A 25212-nucleotide genomic window follows, 5' to 3' on the forward strand; every position below is an offset into this window, starting at 1 on the left:
AAGTTATCACTGCTACTTAAAATACAAGTAATTTTTTTTTTTTTGGTAACCAGTATTTTAATAAGCAAAGCGTTGACACAGATGGGTCAGAAGTGCTGAGCAAATTTTCAGGGCTAGGTGCTGAACAGGCAAATGTCATAGTGGGATATCTTACACAAAACCAAAAGAGCTGATACTTTGTGAACAAATGGGAAAGAAACCAGAGGGAATGAAGAATAAAGATGGAGAATCCAGTTAAGCAAATAAAAGAGCGATTCTGAAAGGCAGGAAGTGTATCTCAAGACCATAGAAACTCTAACCTGGAAAAGTGACCAAGAGAAACTTGTCCAAAACTCAAGGTAGGCTTTCCCTGGTGGTGGGAAACCTGTCTGCACACTGGAGACATCTCTGTGTCTCCACTCTGCATGGAAAAGGGAAGATGCAACTCTAAAAGCACTGCATGGCTCTAATTCCAATTATCAGAGAGCCTGAGGGATCCTTTTTTTTGAACTATCATACACTACTCCAAGGGACAATCTTGAGGAGAGAAAAGTAAGGCTATACACGTTGTGACTTGTAGGGAAATACAGCAGAGCTGTTAGGAAGGAGCTCAGGCTCTGGAATCAAACTGGCCAGGATTCACGTCCCCTGACTGTCAGAACTAATGTGCTGCAAACAAGATAATCAATAATGGTAACAGTAAGCATTCAGTAAGTGTTAACTTATTTCTTTTCCTCTTTTTTTTCTACAAAATATTTCATTTAAGATCAGAGATTAGGTTTTGGACATGGTAAATCTGAGCTGCTTATTGGACATCTAAGTGAGGTTTTCATGTAGGCAAGTGGATACTAGGGTCTGGAGTTCAGAGGTGGGAGAAGGTTAGGAAGTTGGGGGGAAGAGAAAGAACCAACGAAAGAGATGAGAAATTAGCCAACGAGATAGGAGGAAAACCAAAACAGTGTGGTATCCAAGAAGCCAAGTGAAGAGACGCTACAAAAAAGAAGGAATGATTGGGGGAGGGTATAGATCAAGTAGTAGAGCACATGCTTAGCATGCATGAGATCCTGGGTTCAATCCCCAGTTCCTCCATTAAAAATAAATAAACCTAATTACCTCCCACACCCCCAAAAGTAACACAATAATAAATTAAGTAAAATAAGTTAAAAAAAGGTTTTTAAAGGAAGGAATGATCAATTATATCAAATACTGCTGATAAATAAGGTTATTAGGGTGGCTACCCAGGGCAATTAGGCAAGAAAATGAAATACAAGGCATCCAAATTGGAAAGAAAATTAAACTATCTCTGTTCACAAATGACATGATCTCATATACAAAAAATCCTAAGGAATCCACTAAAAAACTACTGGAATAAATAAATGAGTTTAAGAAGGTTGCAGAATACAAGATCAATATATAAAAATCAACTACATTTCTATACACTTGCAATGAACAATCCAAAAATGTGTTTTTAAAATTCCATTTACAATAGCATCAAAAAGAATAAAATACCTTAGGAATAAAACAAAAGAAGGACAAAACCTATACCTTAAAACTATAAAACACAGTTGAAAGAAATTAAAGAAGAGCTAAATTAGTGGAAAATCTAAGTAAGTGTTTGTGAATTAAAAGATTAATGTTGCTAAGATGGCAATACTCCCCCAAAATATTCTACAGATTCAACGTAATTTCTATCAAACTCCCAGCTGGCTTCTTCACAGAAAGTGACAGGCTGAATCTACAATTCATATGGAAATTCAAGGAAACTAGAATGGTCAAAACAATCTTGAAACAGAATAGAGTTGAAGGATTCAGGTTTCTCAATTTCAAAACTTACTACGAAGCTAAAGAGTGTAGTAATAGCACAAGGAGAGTTATATAGATCAACAAACTAGAATTGAGAGTCTAAAAATAAACCCTCACATTCACAGTCAGTTGATTTTTGGCAAGGGTGCTGAGACCATTCAACTGGGAAAGAACAGTCTTTTCAACAAAGGGTTCACAGCAACACTACTGACAACTGGATAACTGGATATCCACATGCAAAAGAATAAAGTTGGACCCTTACTTCACACAATATACAAAAATTAACTCAAAATTAATCAAAGACCTAAATGTAAGAGCTAAAACTATAAAACTCTTAGAAGAAAACACAGGGGTAAATCTTCATGACTTTAGATTAGGCAATGGTTTGTTAGACATGACGCCAAAAGCGCAAAAGAAAATTTAAAAATTAGACATCAAAGTTTACAACTTTGTTCCTCAAAGGACACCATCAGGACGTCATGAAAGTGAGAAGAAAATCTATATAATGAAAGGAAAACTTTGTAATTCATGTATCTGATAAAAGGCTTGTATCCAGAATATATAAAGAACTTGAAACCTTACAACTCAATTATAAGTAGACATATAACCCAATTTAAAATAGGCAAAGTATCTTCACAGACATTTCTCCATATAAGATATAGAAATGGCCAATGACCACATGAAAAGATGTTCAACATCATTAGTCATCAGAGAAATGCAAATCAAAATCACAATGAGATAACTCTTCCTACTCAATGGTATGGTTATAATGAAAACCACAGCAAATAACAAGTGTTGTGAAGATATGGAGACATTGGAACCTTATTACACTGCTGATAGAAATGTAAAGTGGTGCAGCTGCTTTGAAAAACAGTCTGACATTCCCTCAAAAGGTTAAACATAGAGTTATCACATGATGCAGCAACCCCACTCCCACGAAAAATAAAAACTTACATCCACACAAAAACTTGTACCTGAATGTTCATAGCAGCATTATTCATAATAGCCTCAAAATGGCCTCAAATCTGTATATCCATACAGTGAGTTATTATTCAGCAATATAAAGGGATAAAATACTGAGACAAGCTACAACATGAATGAACCTTGAAAACATTATGCCAAATGAAGAAAGTCAGTCACAAAAGACATATTATAGGATTCCAAAATAGGCAAATCTATTTTTTGGATTTGGATACAGAAAGTAGACTAGTGGTTTCTTGTGCTGGGGGGTGAGTGAGTAGGGAGAATAGGGGCATTACTGCTAAAATATACAGGGAATTTTTTTGAGGGGGTTATCAAAATGTTCTAAAATTGATTGCTGGTTGCCCAACTCTATGACTATAACAAAAGCCATTAAATTGTATATTTTAAATGGGTGAATTGTATGGCATAGGAATTATATCTTGATAAAGCTGTTACCAAAAAAAGAAAAACAGGATATATATCTGCAAAAAATGAAAACTCTAATTCAAAAAGATACATGCTTCCAATGTTCATAGCAGCACTGACAATAACCAAGACATGGAAACAACCCAGGTGTCTATCAACAGACAACTCGCTTAAGAAGATGTATATACAATGGGATACTACTCAGCCATAAAAAAGAATGAAATACTGCCATTTGCAGCAACATGGATGGACCTAGAGAATATTATGCTTAGTGAAGTAAGTCAGAAAGAGAAAGACAAATACGGTATGTTATCACTTATATGTGGAATCTAAAAAATAATACAAATGAATGTATATGCAAAACAGAAACAGACTCACAGACATAGAAAATAAATTTATGTTTTGTTTGGCAATGGAAAGAAGAAATTAAGAGTATGGGATTAACAGATACAAACTACTATACATAAAAGAGATAAGCAATGAAGATTTACTGTATAGAACAGGGAATTATACTCAATATCTTGTAGCAACCTATAATGGAATATAATCTACAAAAAAAAAAATCAGTACACCTGAAACTAACACAATATTGTAAATTAACTATACTTGAATTTTTAAAAAGTTATACTAAAAGCAAGAAGTAAAAAAAAATTAAGCTAAAAAACAATACACTTTAAAAAAAGAAAAAGAAAACAGCAATGTGCTAAGATGGCTCATTACTAGTAATAAAGACATAGTGGGAAACCACCTTAAAAAAAAAAAGATGAGAGCAGAGAACTATGTGCAATTGTGAATTAAGAGGTTAAAACTGTAAAAATGAGACAGAATATTGTCGCTCCTTTTCAGGCCTGATCAGGAAGCACTGTTCCAAAAAAGGGCTGCATGCCCACTTGCTTGGTAGATGGTAAGTCAAGAGACAAAGAGCCACTAGGTCTCCGTGGCTCAGAAGCAGTTGTTGGTCCAACCAGAGAGGAGCAATGAAGTACAAAAGGATGAGGAAGGCTGGCTGGTTACCATGCCAGCAATGCAGCTCTACCATGGAACTAAAAAAAATAGGAAACACGTGAACTGTGTGATTCATAAACTGCAAAGAATGTGTGCTTGAACTAAAATAGCTTAACATGGAGGGAGGAGAAAGTGAAAATAATGCAAACAATAACCCCAGGTCCCAGGAACATCACGTAACATTTCATCAGCTTGGCCCCTGGATGTAAGATGCTTCAACCTGGCCCTCATCGAAACAAAGAATGCCGCTCTCCAGTTCCCATTAAACTCACCCAAATCAATAAAGTGTCTATTCAGGCCCCCTTTCTCTCCCTGCCTCACCATTCCACACTAGTTTTTTTAAATATAGCCATTTAAATTCCTTAGAATTTGATATAAACTTTGAACATCACTAGAATACAAGCTAGACTGAGGGCAAGACTTTGATTCTCTCATCTATTGCCATACGTCTGTAGCATATCATCGTCATCATAAGAAGAGCTAACACTTACACAATGTTCACTATGTTGCACGGCCCCATAAAAATATCTAAGAAATAGGTATTATTATTATTATTATTATTATTATTATTATTATTATTATTATTACTATTATTACTATTATTACTATTATTACTATGATGATGATGCTACATGCTGTTTAGCAATTCTACTTCTAGGAGTTAATTTGATAGAAATTATCATAAATGTGCACAAGTATTTAACAATAATAATATCTGTGCTATCATTGTTCTAAGCACTTATTAATTCTCTTAGCAAGTCAGCAAGACTGGAACTACTACTGGCTTTATTTTATGATTGACAAAAGTGAGGTTAGGGATATTAATTAACTTGTCCAGGGTTACACAGCTAGCCAGGACAGGAGCCAAGGTTTGAAACCAGGCTGCCTGGCTCCAAAGGCTAGGCTATGACCTCTGTGCTATCCTGCTCCACACACAACCACTGTAGGTATTATTCATACAAGGGGGATGAAAAACCTAGACATCCAACAACAGTGAACTGTTTCTAAAAAAAGAAAAATTAGAGTATCATTCATCCATCTAAAATGAAAAATTTGTTCAATATAAGGTTAAGAATAAAAATCTGGTTGAGATATATATTTTAAAGAAAGATCTTCTCCAAAGTGTTAACAATGGTTACCACTGTGTATTAAAATTATAGATGACTTTTTGTTCACCTGTATTTGTTCTACAACAAATATATTTCTTTTCATAAAAAGGAAAAAGAAAAAAATTTTAATAAAAAAAATGAACAAGAAGTCCATGCCTAAACCTGAACCAGAAATTTCCCAACCAAAACATAAAGAGATTGTGTGATCCATTTGAAACAAACAAAGGAGGAACAAGATTGTGCTGGTTAACTTTACATGTCAACTTAACTGGGCCGAAGGAGGCCCAGATAAGCTGGTAAAATATTATTTCTGGATGTGTCTGTGAAGAGATTAGCCTTTAAACTGGTAGACTGAGAAAAGACGATCTTACATCAACATAGGTCAGGATCATCCAGTTCACAGAGGGCTTGACCAGAAAAAAAGGTAGAGGAAGGGTAAATTCTCGCTTTCTCTTCTTGAGCTGTACTGTCCAACTCCTCCTGCCCTTGCACATCAGAGCTTCTGGTTCTTGGGCCTTTGGGCTGCAGGACTTACTCCAGTGGCTCTTGTTTCTCAGGCCTTCAGACTTGGACTGAATGATACCACTGGCTTGCCTGGTTCTCCAGTTTGCAGACAGCAGACTGTGAAAATTCTCAGCCTCCATAACCACATGAGCCAATTCCAGTAATAAATCTCCTCTTCCATTCATTTATTTATTTATTTGCTTTTACCTATATAGCTGGTTTCCCAGAGAAACATAACCAATAACATATGTAAATAATACTAATAACAATAGATAGATACATATATATATATATATATGTAATTGGTTCTGTTTCTCTGGAAAACCCTAATACATAGATTATTCAGTTAAATTTCAGCAAAAGAACAGTGTTTCCCAAAACAAGTTTCACAAAACACTGTCTATACATAACAACAACCAAAGAGGGTTCAAACACATGTGGGAAACCCTCAGAGAAGTTCACTGTATGACTTCTCAGAGGTTTTAATATGCCTATGTATATTATGAATCTCAAAGAGGGGCACAGCAGTTTTACACAGAATTTTTAAACACATTTTGGTACAGAGCTCTTGTTTCACAGAGCATCGTGAGGAAATGCTCCTCAGAACAGACTTTGGCAAATGCTGATTTATACAAAAGAGAAGCAGCAGGACTGCCGGAGGAGGTTAAATCCAAGTCAGTGCTTTTAGGGAAAGATGCAAAAATGCGGTAACTTGCAAAAAGAAGGAACAAGGACACAGCAGGTTTTTTTTTTTTTTTTTTTTTTTTTTTTTTTTTTAGGGATTTAAGAAAAAGAAAAATGCTAATAATGGAAAGTGAGGGTGGGAGAAATTCTGTGTGCATATCTATTTCTTTAATGCCATACCTTTAAGCAATTACTGGAATTGGCTACACCAGGCAAAGTAAACTTTCCCCCAGTTTTTATTGAGCTATAATTGGCATAAAACACTGTTCAAGTTTAAGGTGTCCAATGGAATGATTTGATATATATTGTGAAATGATTACCACATAAGGTTAATTAACACATCTGTCATCTTACATAGTTACCCTTTTCTTTGTGCTGAGAACATTTATGATCTTAGTCATTTTCAAGTATACAATACAGTACTGCTAATTATAGTCACCATGTTGTACATTAGATCCCCAGAACTGATTCATCTTATAACTGGAAGTCTGTACCCTTTGATCAACATTTCCCCATTTCCCACAACCCCCAGCCCCTGACAACCACTATTCTACTCTCTTTCTGTGAATTCAGCTTTTTTAGATTTCACATATAAATGAGATCATATAGTACTTGTCTCTCTCTGACATATTTAAGTTAGTACAATACCCTCAAGGTTCATCCATGTTGTAGCAAATGGCAGAATTTCCTTCTTTTTCATAGCTAAATAATATTCCATTGTGTATGTATACCACATCTTCTTTATCCATTCATCCACTGACCAACACTTGGGTTGTGTTTATATCTTGGCTACTGTGAATAATGCTGCAATGAACATGAGGGTGCAGATATCTCTTTGAGACAGTGATTTCACTTCCTTCAGATATATACCCAGAAGGGGGATTGCTAGATTGTATGGTAGTTCAATTTGTAATTTTTTGAGGAACCTCCATACTATCTTCCGTAGTGGCTGTATCAATTTACATTCCTACCAACAGTGCACAAGAGTTCCCTTTTCTCCATGGCCTAGCCAGCACTTGTTATCTCTTGCTTTTTTGTTTGTTTGTTTGTTTGTTTTCTCATAACAGCCATTCTAACAGGTGTGAGGTGATAGCTCATTGTGGTTTTGATTTGCATTTTCCTGATTAGTGATGTTCAGCACCTTTCCATGCACCTGTTAGTCATTTGGGTGTCTTCCTTGGAAAAATGTTTATTCAGGTCCTTTACCCATTTTTTAACTGCTTTTTTTCTATTGAGTTGTATGCATTCCTTACATATTTGGGATATAACAGATTTACGGGTTGCCAGTAATTTCTCCCTTTCTTATGCTGCCTTTTCACTTTGTTGATGGTTTCCTTTGCTATGCAGGAACTTGTTAATTTGATGAAGTCTCATTTGTTTATTTTTGCTTTGTGCTTTTGGTGTCATATCGAAAGAGCCAGTGCCCAAACCAATGAGAGGAGCTTTTTCTCTGTTTTTTCCTAACAGTTTTATGGTTTTAGGTCCTAACATTAAGTCTCTAATCCATTTTGAGTTAATTTTTCTGAGTAGTGTAAGACAGGAGTCCAATTCATTCTTTTGCATGTGAATGTCCAGTTATTCTAACACTGTTTATTGAAAGACTATCATTTTTCTTTCTGACTGGGATACCTTTTATTTCTTTGTTTTGCCTGATTGCTCTGGCTAGGACTTGCAGTACTATGTTCAAAAGTAATAGCGAAAGTGGGCACATTTGTCTTCTTCCTGGGCTCAGAGGAAAAGCTTTCAGCCTTTCACCATTGAATATGGCATTAGCTGTGGGTTTGCCATACAGGGCTTTTATCATGTTGAGGTATGATTCTTCTGTACTCAATTTATTGTGAGTTTTTAATCACGAAAGGATGTTGAATTTTGTCAAACACTTTTTCTGCATCCATTGAAAGGATCCTATGATTTTTATCCTCCATTCTATTAACATGATGCATCACATTTATTGATTTGATTATCTTGAAGCACCCTTGCATCCCAAGGATAAATCCCATTTAATCATGGTTTATGGTCCTTTTACCAGATCATATTGCACCAGATCATACATAGACTGCTTGCTAGTATTCTGTTGAGAATTTCTATATCAATATTTATCAGGAATATTGGCCTATAGTTTTCTTGTAGCGTCCTTATCTGACTTTGGTATCAGAGTAATGCTGGCCTTGTTAAAATGAGTTTGGGAGTGTTTCCTCCTCTTCAAGTTTTTGGGAGAGCTTGAGAAGGACTGATATTTATTCTTCTCTGAATGTTTGGAAGAAATCACCAGTGAAATCATCTGGTCATGGGCTTTTCTTTGTTAGGAGATTTTTTTTTATTACTGCTTCACTCTTCTTAATCATTATTGGTCTATTCAAATTTTCTGCTTCTTAATTCAGTCTTAGTAGTTTGTATGTTTCAAGGAATTTATCCATTTCTTCTGAGTTATCCAATTTGTTGGCAATTTGTTGTTCATAGTGGCCTCTTATAATCATTTGTATTTCTGAGATAAGTTGTAATGTCTCCTCTTTCATTTATAATTTTGATCTTGGTTAGTCTAGCTAAAGGTTTGTCAATTTTGTTTATCTTTTCAAAAAAACCAACTCTTAATTTCATTGTTTTTTTTCCTGTTGTCTTTCTAGTCTCTATTTCATTTATCTCTGCTCTAATCTTTATTATTTCCTTCCTTCTGCTAACTTCGAGCTTAGTTTGATCTTCTTTTTCTAATTCTTTGATGTGTGAAGTGAGGCTGTTAGGAGATCTGGAGTCTTAAATCAGACAAAGGACACAAGCCATACTCAAGGGAACTAAATGAGGAACTTTAATAGTGTCTAGGGAACACCACACAAACTCGTTACTGACAAAAGAACATTAGGCATGAATTAGCACTGCCCACTGCCTAAGACAACTATGGATGGAGCTTCTAGGAAATCTGGCAGGAGGCCTAATAAAAATTGAGCTGTGGGGTGCAAGACAAATTTAACTTAACTTGGTTTTAAATGCCAAAGACTAGGCCCTGCAGAAAGGAGAAGTGAGGAAACGAATATAGAATTTTTGTTTACAAGTTGTTCAATCCCCTACCCAACAAACACATTTTCAGCTATAGAGTGCTTTTGCTCTTGCCAACCTCTCTGCCTGGAGGACTTCCCCCAACCCTACTATTTTTTTATTTCTTTAGCTCTTACCTGTCCTTCAAAATTTAGCTCAAGCACCTTCCCCTTTAGGAAGTGTTCTCCAAAGCTGCAGTTTGACATGCTTGCTTTCAGGACACCCTTTAAGAAATTAATAAGTATCATATACCTACCACCTGGCAGGCACCTGATGCAGTCCTCCTTCATAACACCTACTTGCATCGTAGGAAGATCATTTTCATTGACCTATCTTCATTTTTTTACCCTGTACCCCCACCCATCCCAGAGCCTAGTCACTGCATCTGGGTATCTTTGGTGAGTGACTTGAAGCTCCTATGAAGTACCAAGTGCTAAAGATCAAAATGATTCAGAAGTTGCTCCTGCCCTCAGGGACCTCATGAACTACAGAGAAAAGAGGAGATAAACAGTTACAGCTCATGATAGGATGAAATATGCAGTAAATAATGGCATAGGCAAAGGAAGCTTCTGAGCTTTCTGGTAAAGAAGAGATTGTATGCACAGCCTTCGTACAGAAAAACTTGTTTGGTGCACTGAACCTGTCTTGCAATAAGCTCATCAAACATGTACATTGGCCTTACAAATAGCCTGCACACCCCTCACCATTGAGCTCAGTGAGGAGGAGTGCTTTTGCATTTCATTGCTTTCTTTATAGAGCTAAACTGCGTTTTAGAAGCTAGGTATTGTTCCATTCACGTGGCTGTCTTGACAAAGACAAAATTCAGACCAAAGAATGAGAGAGAGAGGCCAAAAGAAAATGCATGGCATCCGCAGTCTTAAACTGCAATTCTGTGTAGGTGTTGCAATCATTCTGTTATTGACCTTCAAGCAGCTGGTTCGGTTGGAAATCAAGTTTATGAACAGAACTGCTGTAACCATAAAGAACTTTCCCCCCGTGATTAAGCACTAAAATAACAGGTGTTAAATAAATACAAAGGAAAGAGTGAGGCTTTGGAAAGCCATTCTGTCTCTATCAGAGTTTGAAAAGGGAAGCCAAATGACTGTCTGAGAGTGGGTGGAGAAGAGTCAGACTTCACTAGGTAGTGGTGTTCTGACTTCTGTTCTCAGTCCCTGATGACGCTCACCCAGCAAGTTCCTTCCAAAAGGGCACAGGCAAAATAGGAAAAGTACCTCCGCAGCTCATTCATAACCTTGAACGCCTTTCCCATGTGGGCAGGGTTGACAGTGATCGTCCTCTGGTTCTTTTCATCATCCCCAGCCTGTATCGGGGGCTGGGAGCTCGGCTTGATGCTGTGAACAGAGAGGGAGTGGGAGGGGAAAGAGAAGATCACATGTTGGTAAACTCATTCATCCAACTGCCACAAGTCCACACATTTGCCCACCCACCAGGGCATCCCTGTCAGCCTGTTCTCTTTACCACACACCCAGCAGGAAGGGAAATCACTGGGTCAGGAATTTCTTCAGGATCTTCCAATGCAAAGCGCATCTCTCAGATCCTAGCTCAGCTTCCTCCACCAAGCACTGGTGTGACTCTGTGGGTGGTTCTTATCCTCCATCTCTCCATCTCTAAAAGGCTCAGGTGGGAGAGGGGAGACTAAACATGACAACACTCACTGCACATTTAATGGAGCCTACTATGTGCCAAGCTCTGTATTTCAATTTATGGGAAACACAACAATAAATAATGCATAGACCTGACTTAAGAGTTCAGGGAAGGAGAAAGCTAAGTAAACAATGAAACATCATATTGTAACTATTATGATTTGATTGGAGTTACAGAAGCACAGGGGACAAGCAACTATCTCAGTGCTGGCAGGCTAAGGAAAAACTTCCTAGAAGCTGAGGAAGAACAAAAATCTTAAAGAAGAGCAGGGAAGGAGGCTATAGCTCAGTGGTAGAGTGCATGCTTAGCATGCAGGAGGTCTTGGGTTCAATCCCCAGTCTCTCCATAAACAAACAAACCTAATTACCACCCCTCCAAAAAAAAAACAATAAATGAAAAAAAAAAGAATTCCTTATAAAAAAGAAGAAAAGAAGGGCAGAAATTAGCTAGATGAAAAAGGAAGATGGAGAGTATTCCAGCAGAGGAAACAATGTGAACAAAGTGTGTTCAAAGTACTGGAAGTTCAGCAAAACTAAAGGAGAGTCAAGAGAAAAGGCTAGAGGGCTGAGCAATCTTGTAAGTGTCACGTTAACAAAGCTAAGGAGTTTGGACTAGATTCTAAAACAATGAGAAGCAAAGAAGTAGAGCAGGAAGCAGGTGAACACATTTGCGCTTTAGAAAGATCACACTGGCTACAGCCTGGAGAGCAGAGGCACAAAGCTTTTGGGAAACCATAATCCCTTAGAAAAGATAAGGGATTGTAATTGTTATAAAAAGAAAGACTATCTATGAGCTAAACGAGCAGGTGGTAACTAGCAAGAGTCACTCATCATCTCAAAACCCTCTATACCTTAGACAAAACACCCAATTCCTATGGGATGCCAGCTAGATGCCCAGTTACACCTGAGTAACATCTCAGTGTGGTGGTGGTGTGGGAAAGAAGAATCAAAAAAAGATGAGCAAGGAAAGGACTTTCTCCCCATAATGATAAAACTAATCAGTTCCAGGTCAAGTCTGGGACCTTGGAGTAACCACTGTTTGGATCAGGATAAGCTTTGCTTCGCTAGAGAAAAATAGAACCTTCTCCACTTATGTAGATTTGGAGCCCCACAATTCACTGTAACTCTCAAGACACTGACAGTAGTTTCCCTTGCCTTTCCCTTAGTGGGCCTCTGTTGATGCTAACACCTAGCCTTTCAAACTGGCTCAAGACAGGGGCTGCTGAAGTTAAGAGAAAGTTCTAGGGACCTGAGAGTCTCTACAGATCTCACTCTGGGATGTGTAACTCTTGGAACATTCCATACAGCCAGCATGCCAGACCCACAGCTTGTCTGACCACAGAAGATTCCTCTTTTGGTTTCCTTCCCACTTTCACCTCAGCATGCAAATGTCAGCCACAGACATCTGAACTTTGGGACTGTCTAGATTCCGAGTGCAAAGAAGTTAGCTGAGCACAGAAGGATAAATATCAAGAGATGCAGATGATTAGAATCGTGTGTTTGAAAAGGTGAAGAAAATCTCAAACAAGAGAATGTTATCAAGGTGGGGAGCACCCAGTAAAGATGAAAAACTTCACATTAAAAATCCTCCAAGCATAATTTCTTTTATAGTTAAGCGTCCATCCCTACTCCATGCCAGACAATATAAATTTCTATTTTATAGCAAAAGTTTAATATTTTGCTTTTGATATTTAAGCCCTTATTTTATCTGTTGATTTTTATGGCACTATATGAAATATGGATCTAATTTTTCCCGTAAGTTCCACTTACTGAATACTTCTGCTTTTTCCAATTCACCTGTTATGCCACATTTAGTCATATATCGAAGTTCCAAATATACAGGGATCTATTTCTGGACTCTGACCTATTCTATTGGTCAGTTTATCTGTCTCTGTACCAGGAACCACATTACTTCTGTAGCTTCATAATAAGGCCTAATATCTGATAGGGCAAGTCCCCTATCCTATGACTATACTTCAGATGTGTCTTGGCTATTCTCATTTCTTTACTCTCTTATATAAATTTTAGTATGAGTTCCATGAAGACTCTTAGGGAACTCTGATAGAAATTACATTGAATTTATAGATCAATTTGGGTAAAACTGACATCTTTCTATGCCTTCTTACCCATGAGCATGGACTATCTCTCCATTTATTTAGGTCTCCTTTAGTGTCAAACTTTCATATTTTTCTGTATGAAGATCTTACACGTATTTGATTAAATTTATTAAGTATCATATAATTTTTGTTGCTATTTTATCATAGCAATGGTGTCTTGTTTTGTTTTGTTTTCTGATTCTTATGGTTTATAAGCATTGATTTTATACCATGCCGCCTTATCAAACGTTCCTATTATTTCTAACTATATTTGTCTGAAGAGTCAGCTAGGTGTTCTATGTATAACAATCATATTACCTGCATATAACGCCAAGAGTTCTTTCTTCCTTTCCACGTCTTAGGCCTCTAATTTCTTTTTTTTTTTTTCTTAATTTTTGGTGGGGGTGGTAATTAGGTATTTATTTATTTTAATGGAGGTACTGGGGCTTGAACCCAGGACCTCGTGCATGATAGGCACACACTCTACTGTTGAACTATACTCTCTCCCTTCTACTTTCTATTTTTGAAAGAAATTTTGCACTGGCCCACAGAATGCTGAACATAAAGTATGCTAATAAATATTCTTGAGATCTTCCTGATTTTTTTTAAAAACGTGTTTCTAATGTTTCCCCATTGTGTATGTTTATTTTAGGATTTTTGTAGATGCCCTTTATCAAAGTAGGAAAACTCCCTTGTATTTTTTTTTAATCATAAAGTTATACTGAAATTTATCCAACGTTTTTGTGGATCTAATGAGATGATCATATGGATTTTTCCCTTTAATCATTTAATGTGGTATATGACACATACATTTTCTAACACTAAACTATACTTTGCATTCCTGAGGTAAATACAGAAACTGTAAAACACTGCACAAATAGTTCATTATAAGTGTCTTCAAATTGTAGAGAGACTTAAAAGCCAGGAAAAGAAAATATAATCTAGTATCGATCAGGGAAGGTTTTTGACAGGGAACTAATAAGATTAGAGCTCATAAAAGTCCAGGGGACAGATGTTATTAGGCCCATTTTACATACATGGAACAGATGTAGACCAAACAGAACCATTTTGGAAGCACTGACAACAATCCCTACTGTGACTAGTAAACAGGGAAGCTTGCTCTTCCTTGTGTGTTGCTCTTGGCACTTTCCAGCCTTCCAGAATGGTCCAGTAATGATGCATCTCTGTTAATACAATCTTGTGTTTACCAAAAGACCTCAAATAGAGATTGCCTATTATCAGGATTAAAGTTCAACAACATGCAATTCACACTAAAGCTTTCCTCAAAGAATGACTTGCTGATGACCATCGAGCTGGCTAGAAAAAGGACACATAGTTTCCTCCTTCCAACCAAAGTCTTTTCCACCCTTCATGCAGTAGCAAGGTTTGATTAGAGAAGGAACCCAAGATCTCTTTTCTTCCCCCTACTTTGCTCCTCTGTGAAGATTCGGCAAGTCTGGAGGAGATTCTGGGTTCCTGGTTTCTGGAAGGTAGAAGCTTCTTGGCAACTTGTTGACCCTCCAGAAAGCAGGAAGTTAAGGAAAGAGAGGGTCTGAGGACTCAAAAAATTCAGAATCTTGCACAAGGTCATACAGATAACAAGTGACAGAGACAGCATCTGAGCTCAGGTATATGCGACTTAAAGCCCAAGCTATTTCCACTAGAGCTTACACCCTGCAACAATATAGTTACAGACACACACACACACACACACACACACACACACACACACACACACACACAGCCACAAGATGTTTTCTGCTGAAAAGCATTTATCAGTAAATGCCATTACTCTAAGCACAAAATGATTGACTTCTCCAAGAGCCAAAGATGCTCCAGATTTGACCAACCCTTTATCCCCCAACTAGGCCTGCCCTATTAAAACCATGCCAGGCTTCGGGAACTACCACCCAGCCCAAATGAGGTGATTCAGCCTTCAGGGTTTCATGATCTGTCAAGAGGCACGAAGCCTACCAAATTCTCTCCACAACTGACATTAATTTATATATGCCCCTCTCCCAGACCTGAAGCTCTGGTTGCTGAACAAAGGAACCTTCATTAGTGCTCAGATGTCCAGAGTTTCAGTAACATTCAAGGTGAACCACATTTAAGATTCAAATGGTCACCAATAATAGATATGGTGAGAAAATACAGACCAGGCAGGATCCTTGTTCTTTCCTGCAGCATAACACAAGAATAGGCACTCATATTGGATGGACATGTAAGATGTCCTTTCAAAGGACTCTGTAGTTAAAAAGCTGAAAGACCAGTCTAGGGGATAAAGTCATGATTCTTGCTCAGTATTTGAGGTCCTCCTTGACATGGACTGAATCTAAATGCTAGCCTTCTCTCTCACTTACTCAAATATTTACTGAGTTCTTACTATGTACTGAGCAGATAAACCATCTACTACAGACAGATTCCCCCTTCCTTTTCCTGCAATATCATAATCTAAATATCTGTTCTTACAGGACCACTTATGAAGCCTTTTGAATATTCAGTCCTAAGTGATCTCTGCCTTCCCTAAACTGCTATAGTGTATCTGGCCTGTAACTCAACTGGCACATAGAATACTGACCTCTGTTTGATTACCTTTTCATAGCACCCATTTAACCACCCAGTCCCCTCATCCTAGGTTACAGTGGCATTCCTGGTAAGCAAGGACCATGTGTCTGAGGACTCTTACATGGCTTACCCTGTCCAACAGAGGGCTATGCCCACAGTAGGTCTTCATTACATATTTGCCATCAATAAACTCTGATCTGAAAACCCTTTACTTGTCCTTACAGGTAACAGACAGTAGAGTAGAGTGGGGAAATCTGCCCCAACCACTGACCCCAACTCCAATGATTTAAAGAAAAAAAAAAGAAAAGAAAGAAAGTAGAACTGGTCTTCAGAGTTTTAACTATAAATCAATACACATAAAATATTAATTATAGATGTTGTAAATAAAAATATATAAACTCTAAATATTAGGCCTTCTTTCACGGCATGCCACCTCCCACAGTCTTTTCTCCCATCCTCCCCTAGTCTCTAAACTCCAGGTCCATGTATCCAGTGTCTGTCTTGACAACCCTTCTTAGATTTTTCACAGTAACTTAAACTCAACTGATACTCCCCACCCTCCCTCAAGCCTATTCTTCTTTCTGTATTCTCTATCTCAGAGGCATAACCAACTACCTACACGCTTGTCCAAAGCAGAAACTGGAGTATCATCCTCGATATTGTCTTCCCTCTCTCCCTCTCTCTCACTTCACATACAACCACAAGTCCTATCAGTCCTACGTCCTTTAATATGTCTCCACCCCATTCCCTTCTCACAGTCACTGGTACTTCAGTGCTACGACCTCAGTCCAGGCCACAATGATCTCTTGCCTGGATTACTACAATAACTTCCTCCCAGACTCCAGAGTGATCTTTACAGAATATCATTGTGTGCATAGCACATTCTGTGAAATATCTGGTTCCTATTGCATTCAGAATAAATCTCAGAGACCTAGCCTGGCCCTTCATAATCTCATCCTTGTCCTGAAGACATCTTGTTACTGAAGTATGAAAATACTCACAACTGCCTAATACACTGGACTCTTCTGCCCTATCCCACCCAATGTCCCCTATGTCTAGCTCGTCTCTACCAGCCCTCCAGATCTCTTGCAGGAGGTCTTCCCTATCATCCTCCACTACCTTGGATTTACTTCCTTCTTCTGTGTTCCCACAGGACTCTATGCTTCCCTCATATTATATTGTAATTACCTCTTCCTTCTCTGTCTCCTCCACAGTTTATGCTGGTAAATGTTTAACAGTTGGTTGCAAAGAAAGGAGCCCTTGGTGTAAATACTTCCACCCTGGTAGATTTCAAGCCACCAACGTGATATCACTGAACACAGGAAGAGATGTGCATTATACCATCATATAGTATTTCCATGACACAGATACAACAGACATAACCTAAAGGGTATAGACCTTAGTAAAATAATTTAGAATTGATGGGTTTTGAGTATTTATTATACTTGTTTTTAATATAATTAGTAAGTTACATCATTTAATGTTTAATAAAAGCTGTATTTAATAACTGACTCACAAAATTCCTGAAAATTTAACAAGCAGCTCTTGCAACTGGGTGAGTGCTGGCTCCAGCACATCACTGCCCACCCAAGGTTTTGAGCTCTATGAGAACCAGGATGGTATCTGACTTCCCTTTGTATTCTTGGCCTCTGGCATACGGCAGGTGCTCAATAAATGATTATTGCATAAATGAATGAATGGATAAGTAAATTAGGTATAACTACCAACTATTCCGTCTCTCAATTCCCCTCATTATAATAATTATAGCTTTATCTCTCTCAACTTCCTCCCCCATGGTGGGGTGGTAGGGGGGCCTTTCTCAGCCAGTCAAGTACCCTGCATTGATGATACATAAACAGAAGAATAAGAAGCCATAGGAAGCCAGAATTGACTAGAGAGGAAGGAAGAGAGCAAGAAAGGTTGCTGCTTCCTGTGTCTGTTCTTAGGCTCTTTCCATCACTAAGGAAAATTCAGGCAATGAATGGAAAGGAAAGGACAGTAGAAAGCATGGCAGCAAAGTAGGAGACAGAAAAGCGTCCAAGCTTCCAATCGTGCAGAAGTGTTTGGGGGGATCTGCCAAGTGAGGAGCTCCAGAGCATCAGAGTGTGAGAGAGTGGGGAGGAGAGGTAAAGGGGAGTCCAAGGAATGCTGCTGAGGGTGATGAACAGCATCCCTGCTAAAAGTCATCAAGAGATGCAAATAAAGTTCAGGAAGCAGCACGGGCCACATACATGGAGCCCAAACACATTACACTCAAGCTTTAGATGAGACAGAATAAAGAGAGGCAAAGTCACCTAAAGAGGGCAAAACAACTCTGAGTCAGAGTAAGACGATGCCGAATGCATTAAAATCCCACAACAAGGAAAACGTCCTTTAGAAGAGGAAATCAAAAAATAGGAATCAGACAGAGAAAACCCTTGGTCCAGCTCATCCCACACTACCTATGAAAGAAAAGATTTCATCATCGCACATAGTCATTTGGTTCAGCCTCCAGTCAGATCCCTGTTGTGGAACTGGAAGCCTGTAAATATTCAAATGCCATTAACTCGGCCCCAAGCTCACAACACACCCTCTCTTGAGCAAGCTGGCCTCCCCCATGGTTCTCCTTCAGGAAGCAACAAAGTGGTAGCAGGCCTTCAGGAGCATCTCGCCAATAGCAGTTTTCACTGCCAACTAATAAACTGATGCTCTGACTGCCGCACCTCCAGTTCTCATAATGAGTTCATCAGCACGACTCTGCATCTCCAAGTCTGGGCAGCAATGGAACACTGACAAGAGAGGACTTCGGAACCTACAGGGCTCTGGGCAAACGGCAGATGAGCATGTATTTCAGTCCTCAAGTTTAAGGCCAAAACGACCAAATTTAGATTTCTGCATCTGGATTAATGAAGGACCCAGCACTCGAAGATACCCAGACAGTGGGATTCAGGGCGTGATGGTGCAGTCTCGTCACCAAGAAGCACTCCCCTACACAAAGGCTGCTACAGAGTTCCACAGTCCTTCCGTGGTGCCACTTCAGTTCACACGAAGCAGCATCAGGCGGACTCCCTACAGCAGGCTGCATGGACATGCGGAAGGCACGCATCAGTGAGCTACAGCTGCTGGGTAACAGTTAGGATAGTCAACATTTACTGAAATCTCACTTCACCTCCATTATCTCATTTTATCTTCAGAACAACCTTATGAAGCAGGTACTATTATTCTCTCCTGAGGCACTGAGATAAAACTTATCCAAAAGTCCCACATAACTGAGTAGAGAACCAAACACTCCAACCCAGGTCTCTCTGACTCCAAGACCCATGCTCTTTATAGCAATGTCCACTAACCTGGGATACTATCCACAGCCCATTGACCCAAGGGGAGATCAATCCTTGTGACTCACTCTCTGAGGTTCTTCATGGTATGGCCAAACCAAGCCTAAAGAAACAGACTGAATTCTCTAGAACCTGTGACATAGCACAAATTCAGTCCACTGATTGTGTATTGGAGTGTATACTGGAGTTAACACCATTAATGGTACTGAACTTGGAATTTTCACACAAACCCATCATGATTCATCAAAGCTGGCCAACAGCTGCTGCCATTCCTATAATATGCTCCTTCATAAACAAGCTCAAGAACAAATATATTACAAATCACATTCCTAAGAGTCCAATTCACAGAGAGCTTACTTCAAAACTCAGAGGAAAGCCTCTAAAGTGCGCTGTCTAAAACCGTAAGACATAAGAGAAATGCTTGAGTTTAGACAGATAGAAACAGACAAAGAGGGAGAAAGACAAAAAGAAACACAGCCCTCATTATGTGGCATTTTGGAAGCCAAGCTTCTATTTGGTTTGAATAGGAGAGCTGAGCTCTTCCATGTGTGGTTTTGATAGAAGCTACGATAGACTTTCACAAGTTAAAAAGAAAAGCCCAGGAAAGTTAGGCTGAGATTCTGAAAATCCTATTAAATCATAAAAAGTTAGAGATTTCTAACTTGAGATCCATTGAACTTATTTAATAGGGAAAAAAAAACCTAAGAACAAAACATGTTCAAGTTATTTTTTACATAGTTCATTAATGCTCTTCTCAGTCTAACCCAGTTTTAGGGTTTATCCAGAAATTGAAAAAAATGAGGTCAGTTCTACGATGGCAAATTTCATCAAATAAAGCACTTGCTTTAGAAAATGTATCCCTAAAATGTTCTTGTCTGGATCTGTCTTAACAATCTAAAACCTAGCAGGAAGCAAAAATCCTAAAAACTCAAACCTAGGTGTGGGAAAATCAAGAGCTGTCTTTCAACTGACTTTGTTTTCTTACAGTTGAAAACCTTGCTTCACCAAAAACTATTTCCAAAATGGAAAATTTGGTTTCAGCTATCATGGTTGACATGCACATATGCTTCAGGTAGCAGTGATGCCCAAACACTGTGCCTTCTAGGGGTGGGCGAGGACTGAGCAACACCGTGGGAGGAGAGAATGGCTAGGGCTCTCCACTCTTGCTCTTCCCTGGTCCTCCCAGCATGTTACCTGGTGTTGCGAAACTCAGCGTTTGGAGAGCATTGGCCATCTACGTCATGTCTTTTCAAAAAATATGATCTAGCTCTTTCTGGTCAAGGGTGAAAAGATAAGCTCTCGGAGGTCCAGGAACAGGCTCTCCCTGGTAAGGATGAGCCATTCTCTACGAGGACCACTAGCACAAGTTCACAGCACAGTGCTGGGTGCACAGTCCCTCGCAATCAGGGATGCTTCTGATAGAGAAAACCACCACAGTTTTCAGGAAATGGGCAACCGACATCACCTTGTTGTGATGATTCTTCCAAAAGTTGTGGTTCCCTGCAATTCTCGTGGATATGCCAGAGACAGTGCCTGGAAATTTTTTAAATTGTGGTAAAATATATGTAATGTGAAATCTACCACCTGAACCGTCTTGGTGAGTGTAATTCAGAGGCTTTAGGTACATTTATGTTGTTGTGCAACCATCCATTGCCAGAACTTTTCCATTTTCCCAAATTGAAACTCCATGTCCATTAAACAATAATTCCCCATTTCTCCCTCTACCCAGCCCCTGGCAACCACTACCCTACTTTCTGTCTCTAAGAATCTGACTATTTCAGATACCTCATATAAGTTGGAAATGTATTGTATAATCCATTCACAAGACTGATTTCCAGAAGTGAAATAAAATCCCAGTAGCCAGAGTGACTGTCATTTTCAATGTCTATCTGCTCTCCACACACACACACACACACACAATTTACCACTGTAGCGGCTGAGAGCCAGAGACCCTTTTCCATGGTAAAACAGAAGGCAAAGTCATCTTCCTCTAGCTGATCAAGCCACAGTGATTCTTCACAGAGGCAGATGGGAAAGTTGGCATCAGGAGGTCCAGTAGATTGCTGGAGTGCTTAGGGATACAGCAAAGGTGACTGCCAATTCACAGGTTCTTAAGATTTTGGCCTGAACAAAGGAGTATCCAGTTCATGGTTCCAAACCACTGAAGCATCCAGATGCTTCAGGGTGTATATAAAAAGGAGGATTAAGGGAGGTGTCGGTAAAACCCAGCAGAGGAAGTGCCAAGCCCTGTGTGGTAGCTTACTGTGAGGAGACAGCTGAGGTGGAAGCAAGATGGTGACCTGAAAATCTCCCTAATTTTCTCACGAGAATGGTCCCACATAATCTGCTTTGGGTGGTAAATATAAGTAGGCCCTAAAATAAGGCTTGGTTCATACCCAAGCACAAATCATGGGGCAATAGATGAACACCAACAATCACAGCAACTCCCATTTCCTGAGTACTTATTCTGCGTCAGAAACACTTACTAGGTGCTTTATACACACTGTCTCATTTGATCTTCACAACTCTGAGATACAGATACTGTGGGTACTGCCTTTGCATTGAAAAGAACACCTAATTCTGAAAAACTGTGACAAACTCAAGGTCATACAGTTTACAAAGGAGATTCACTGCAAGGTCTATGTTACCCCAAAGCTCATGCTTTAATTAACAGCCTTTCAAGGTAGAAGTTATTTTCATACCCCCATGGCAAAGAAAGAAAATTGTTCATTAGGAATCTCTTGGCTGAAATTTTTTTAATGCTTAAAAACAGCCCCAATTAAACTTCAGTGGGTTAAGTGTGGAACAAGCACCAGATTCAGGATCCCTCCAGTCTCTGAAGGTCTGACATGTGATCCCAGGCCAGTCACTCAGCTTCTCTGGCCCTGGGTTTCCCAGGAAACTTGTGAAACAAGGCTACTTCCCCCTCTTCTGCCCCTACCTCAAAGCATTCCATGGGGTCAATTACCCGTGCTGAGATAAAAAGGCTGATATCCAAGGATGAACCTATTGGCCTACTTTCTTTTTACTTATCAGAGCTTCCCAGAAAAGTTATCAGCTAATCAGCAAATAACTATCTAGCACCTACTATGTGTGCAGCCACACAGCAGTTATGCGGAGTATCCAGAAGTACAAGCACCATCCTTGCCTCTGAGGACCTATCTCCAAGTTTGGGGACTTATGAGATATATGAAACAAAAGCACAAAAACATCTGGTGGGTTGGGCCTATCATTCAGCACCCAATTATGAGACACAAACTAGAGGTATTGGAATTAGGAAGGACATCAGCCAGGACTAGAAGAGCTTAGGTTTCCAAGACAAAGTAGAATTTTAAAACAGCCTTGATAGATGAATAACGTTTGGGAAAGTGGAAAGGAAAGGCATTCCAGGCAAAAGGAACTCCAGAAGCTAAGGATGAGGCTGGATGGAGTAGTATACAGGATGGGTGATCACAAGAGACCCAGAGATCTCTCGGTAGGGGTAGGGGGATAGGTGAGTGGTGGGGATGGAGCCTGGAGCCAGACTTCAGAAGACTTGAATGCCTGGAAGGGTACACTGGGAACAAAAGGTAGTGAGCTTGGTGACCCAGTGAACACTGGAAATCACTTGGTTTGGATTTCTCTGCCTTTAGTAGAGGAAAAGCAAAAGAACATGTGTACAAACTGGGTGTTGTAACACAAAGACATCAGTCATCCCAGATGAGAGGCACTGAAGAACTCCTGGGGGCAAGGACTCATTATATTTCTGAATACAGAACTGGAAACATAATACGTACCCCAAAATGCTTGGATCTGCTGCTGCTAGTTTCATGTGGACCTTTCAGCCCCAATGTGAAAGCAAATAGGCCTGGTCCAGAATCTCTAGACTTCCATTCAATCACCCCTGCCTTTCTGTTAGCTACCAGATCAGTAGGAGAAGGTAAGCACACTGCCTACCTCTGCCCCAAGGAAGCAGGCTTTCAGATGGTCCGTTGCCCAGCAGGCCACGTGGAGTCCAACACCAAGCTGCTGTTGCAAAGGGCACTCAAGGAGAGGCTGTACCAGCAGCACTCTCCATCTAAAAAGTCCCAGACTCTTCCTATGGGAGTCACATCAAGAAACATAGTCCCTGGGTCCTCTTCAGACAAGAGGACACTAAGCAATCATGCCAGGTCTAAAGGGGTCTAGAGATGTTTGATGACATCATTCGACCCCATGAGATGCAAGAACTGAAACAGTCCATGCAAAGGAAAGTGCTCACATTCACGGAGGTACTCTCCAGACAGTGTTGACTTAGTTGAACCTGTTATCATATAACCAGCTGGTTACCATCTGAATCAAACCAGCAACTCAGAGCAGCTGCCCTCCCTCCCTAGCAGTCCACTGCCATGGCCTGACCTCTCCTGTAGTCTTCCCAACTCAAGGAAAATGGCAAGCCTGATTCTCACCCAGCCGCAGACCCACAGAATGAACAGGAGACGTTTTAGCAAACAGAGGAAAGACCTGCCCCTGCACTGCACTGATTATCTTCACAATGAAAGAATCAGATCCTCAGATAACAGTTTAAAATGTATTAAAATACATGCACCTGCCAGGGAACAATCCCTCGCTAGTTAGATCCAGAGCAACAGAAGTACTTCAATTCCTTTCTGTTCATTTCTTTTTCATAAGAAACCCCTGATGGTAGGAGCAAGAATTTCTCTAGAGAATATAACTTCCAGTATCATTCATAAACTTTTCAACGCAAATGAAAAGCAGTTCAGAGCAAGTGTCACCTGAATGGATTTCTCTCCTTCTTACTTGAACTTCTGTGGGTATACAGGTATACACACAGACAGACAGACAGACACACACACACACACCACACACACACACTTTTAGGAAAGACATCAGCACAGCATACTTGCTGAGGATTTGAGCACTTCAGAGTGAAAATGCAAGCTGTCTCTGCCAGGCCATCCCTGCTATGACATCAAAAAGCCCCTACCAAAGAAAAACCACCTGGGAAAGTAGCCAGGAAAGGGAAACGCCTCCTTGAAACAGCCTGAGAAAGGCGATCCTGATTCAGTCCATGCTGAAACTATTTCCAAACACCAGCCAGGAAGTCCCTTCTCTCAGGGTGCTCTACTGCCCAGCAAACCCAGACCCGCCTTTGCGGAAGCCAGATCCCTGGGGAAAGGGGCTTCCCAGCTTCTCTGCCGCCCACTGGGATCCATCAGTAGCCAGGTCTTCCGACCCTGCCTAACCAACACAAACACAAAAGCTGCACCGCGAGCACGCGAACACACGAACACACACACACACACACACACACACACACACACACACACACTGATACATACATACCTTTCACCCTCCATTGTGCGAGGCCCAGCTGGGGTGGCAGCGGCTGAGCTGTGCATGCACTGGAGGATCCTAGCTCTGTTCTCAGTCCTCCCAGCCAACCAGCGAGAGATCTGATCAGCAACAGTGATTCAGCATGGCTGCAGATGAAGCCTCCTCCCTCTCAACACTCCTTCCTATGACTTACTCGTGGCCGCTTCTACCGCAGAAGCAGCAGCAGCAGCAGAAAATGTCTTACCCAGAGCTCCCTGCAGCCCTTTCAGCTGCTAAAAGCAGCAACCCACTTGCTCCCCCTCCCCCACGGGCTTGCTGCTCCTCCGTCTCCTAGGAACAGCGCAGCTCTGGAGACCCAAGTGCAGTGCCACCTTTCCAGTCGCTTCCACATATGCCCAGGCATTCCCAGCCCAAGCGACTAGCCTACTCCAGGGGCTCCCATCTCCTCTGCCTGGATTCCAAAGGCTCAGGCAGTTCCTCACTAACCCAAGAAATACCAGCCCCCACCTTCCTCCCCTGCCCCCATAGGCTGTGAGCCTGTCAGCCTGGCCAGATTGCTGGAATGAGGAGGCCCCTTTGTGGCTTACAGTGGAGTTTATCCACCTGGGGAAATTGACTTGTAGGTCATAGCTCATGTTCCCATTGCTCCTCCCAAAATCTATAGTAGCTCTGTGAGTCTGATAGACAGAGAAAAGTTAGGGGGAAAGAGCCTAACAGAACTGAGAAGAATGCAGAGAAAAATCAGAAAAAGAGA

At 40.2% G+C, this 25212-nt stretch overlaps 1 protein-coding gene and 1 non-coding gene across 9 annotated transcripts in view; both read right to left on the reverse strand.

The window, feature by feature from the left end:
• KLHL3 (kelch like family member 3) overlaps positions 1-25212 on the reverse strand; it is a 238159-nt gene that overhangs the window by 85754 nt on the left and 127193 nt on the right. For 5 of the 8 annotated variants that reach the window (XM_045507716.2, XM_045507715.2, XM_045507713.2 and 2 more), the window contains exon 3: positions 10736-10855. In XM_045507716.2, the coding sequence (XP_045363672.1) occupies positions 10736-10855 (120 nt within the window). Of the gene's footprint in view, positions 1-10689; positions 10856-24467; positions 24932-25212 lie in introns of those variants that run through there. The other 3 variants (XM_010971660.3, XM_074360725.1, XM_074360726.1) reach the window with 3 other exon arrangements.
• TRNAD-AUC (transfer RNA aspartic acid (anticodon AUC)) lies at positions 13696-13770 on the reverse strand. Its single transcript has one exon. It is a non-coding gene; the product is annotated as a tRNA-Asp (tRNA).

The sequence above is a fragment of the Camelus bactrianus genome, chromosome 3, assembly GCF_048773025.1.
Source record: "Camelus bactrianus isolate YW-2024 breed Bactrian camel chromosome 3, ASM4877302v1, whole genome shotgun sequence".
Taxonomy (NCBI): Eukaryota; Metazoa; Chordata; class Mammalia; order Artiodactyla; family Camelidae; genus Camelus; species Camelus bactrianus.